The 1,604-nt window shown below is 39.0% G+C and overlaps 1 protein-coding gene across 1 annotated transcript in view; it reads right to left on the bottom strand.

The window, feature by feature from the left end:
- Positions 1 to 697: 697 nt before the first annotated feature.
- The window catches only part of LOC100533329 (PKA type II regulatory subunit), a gene marked incomplete at its 3' end in the record, with an annotated part of 9,157 nt that continues 8,250 nt past the window's right edge, over positions 698 to 1,604 (bottom strand). The window contains 2 exon segments of the mRNA NM_001204626.1: positions 698 to 761; positions 1,380 to 1,415. Of these exon segments, the coding sequence (NP_001191555.1) occupies positions 698 to 761; positions 1,380 to 1,415 (100 nt within the window).

The following is a 1,604-nucleotide window of genomic DNA, read 5'->3' as shown; positions in this document are numbered from 1 at the left end:
GTCTGGGGGTATTATAACAATGAAAGTCAAACAACAACAAAAAAAGAAACTAAACAGAACAATATGCAAACAAAAAAAACCAAAAAAAAACCACCCAAAAAAGCCGCTATAACAGAAAATGCCATAGTCACAAAGTGCAACGATTCCCCTTTATAAAATTCAAATATCTTTTGACCAGACATATATATATATATATAGTATATATTTCTGTCGCCACGGATACAAAGTAATAATGATGCAATCTTTTTAGTGATAAAATCTCTTAGCCATCTCTACATCGACCAACCACTCCCAGCTCAGCCGCATGGTTGATACCAACCTTTCATTCCCATTTACAAAATCGGATCCAATCTCAAACTTGTCAATCCCCAGCCGAACTCTGAAGTATAGTCAAAATTGTCTTTAAAAAATTATATGAGCAGCCCCAGTCATAATTACTGTAACGCGTACAACTTTTCATAAGTGGGCCAATAATGGGAACTTTCCACCAATCAGGATGACGGATGGTAAACATTACAATTCATCTAGCCACCACGACAACACGACAACACATGTCACCATCATGTGAACATTACAAACGACAACTCACTCAGACAAGGACATACATAACCATGAAACAACCAACACCATTGCAATTCAACACAATTATTTACGAAGAGTGCTCCACACAAACTGTTACAGTAGTCTACACAGTAGTGGGTTACTCACTTTAGTATAGTCCCCCTCGTCATCAGCCTCTGGGTCATAACGCTCCGCAGAAACTGGAAACAAAGACCACAAAAAAAAAACAATTTAAAGGTTTATCGCAGAGATTTTTATATCATGTCATCATCATCATCATCATCATCATCATCAATGCCTTTCACCCCTGGCAGGGTATAGGCCACATACAAGCTCCTTCCATTTCTCTCTGTCCTGAGCCATCCTTCCAAGCTCGTTCCAATACCATGTCATCAGTGATACTTTATTGTTTTCTTCCGCTTGTACCGGTGGGTGTCGCGAGGAGACACAGGCGTCTGTCTCCAGCAAGGCGAGTGATAATAAAACTTACATTAAAAAGCCTCTGTATAGTTTTAGAAGAGGTTTTACGGCGCTCACACCTGCATATAAGGTCATATGAGCGCGAATAGCCTCATAGTTTTCAAGGGACTACAAAAATATATTTACTTACTGATGACAAGCATAAAAGCAGAGGGAACATAAAATTAACAACTTCTTACTGAGCTGAACAGTTTACAGATCAAATTTTATGGCAATGCGTAAAGCTATCCTTGCACTTGAGGTGCAAGCAAACATTTTCCATGGCCAACTAGTTTTTTAAAATATACTACATAACTTTTTTTTTTTAATCATTATGGGTTTTTTTCCCCTTCACTCACCTGACTTTCGTCTATCCCTGTATGATGATGGCGGACCTGCAAATAGAAAGATATAAAATTTAAAAACTTCAGCAAAACAGCAGTACAAGCTTTGAGGGGTGTGTGTCAAATATCTATCATCAGGTCGGTCATGTGCATTTTATTTTGTATTGCTTTCTTACACACAGAAGATCTCTCTCTCTCTCTCTCCCTCTCCCTCCCTCTCCCTCCCTACCTCCCTCCCTC

The sequence above is a fragment of the Aplysia californica genome, unplaced genomic scaffold (assembly GCF_000002075.1).
Source record: "Aplysia californica isolate F4 #8 unplaced genomic scaffold, AplCal3.0 scaffold00123, whole genome shotgun sequence".
Classification (NCBI taxonomy): Eukaryota; Metazoa; Mollusca; class Gastropoda; order Aplysiida; family Aplysiidae; genus Aplysia; species Aplysia californica.
The sequence above is the reverse complement of the archived record's forward strand: the minus strand, read 5'-3'. Positions and strand labels throughout refer to the sequence as shown.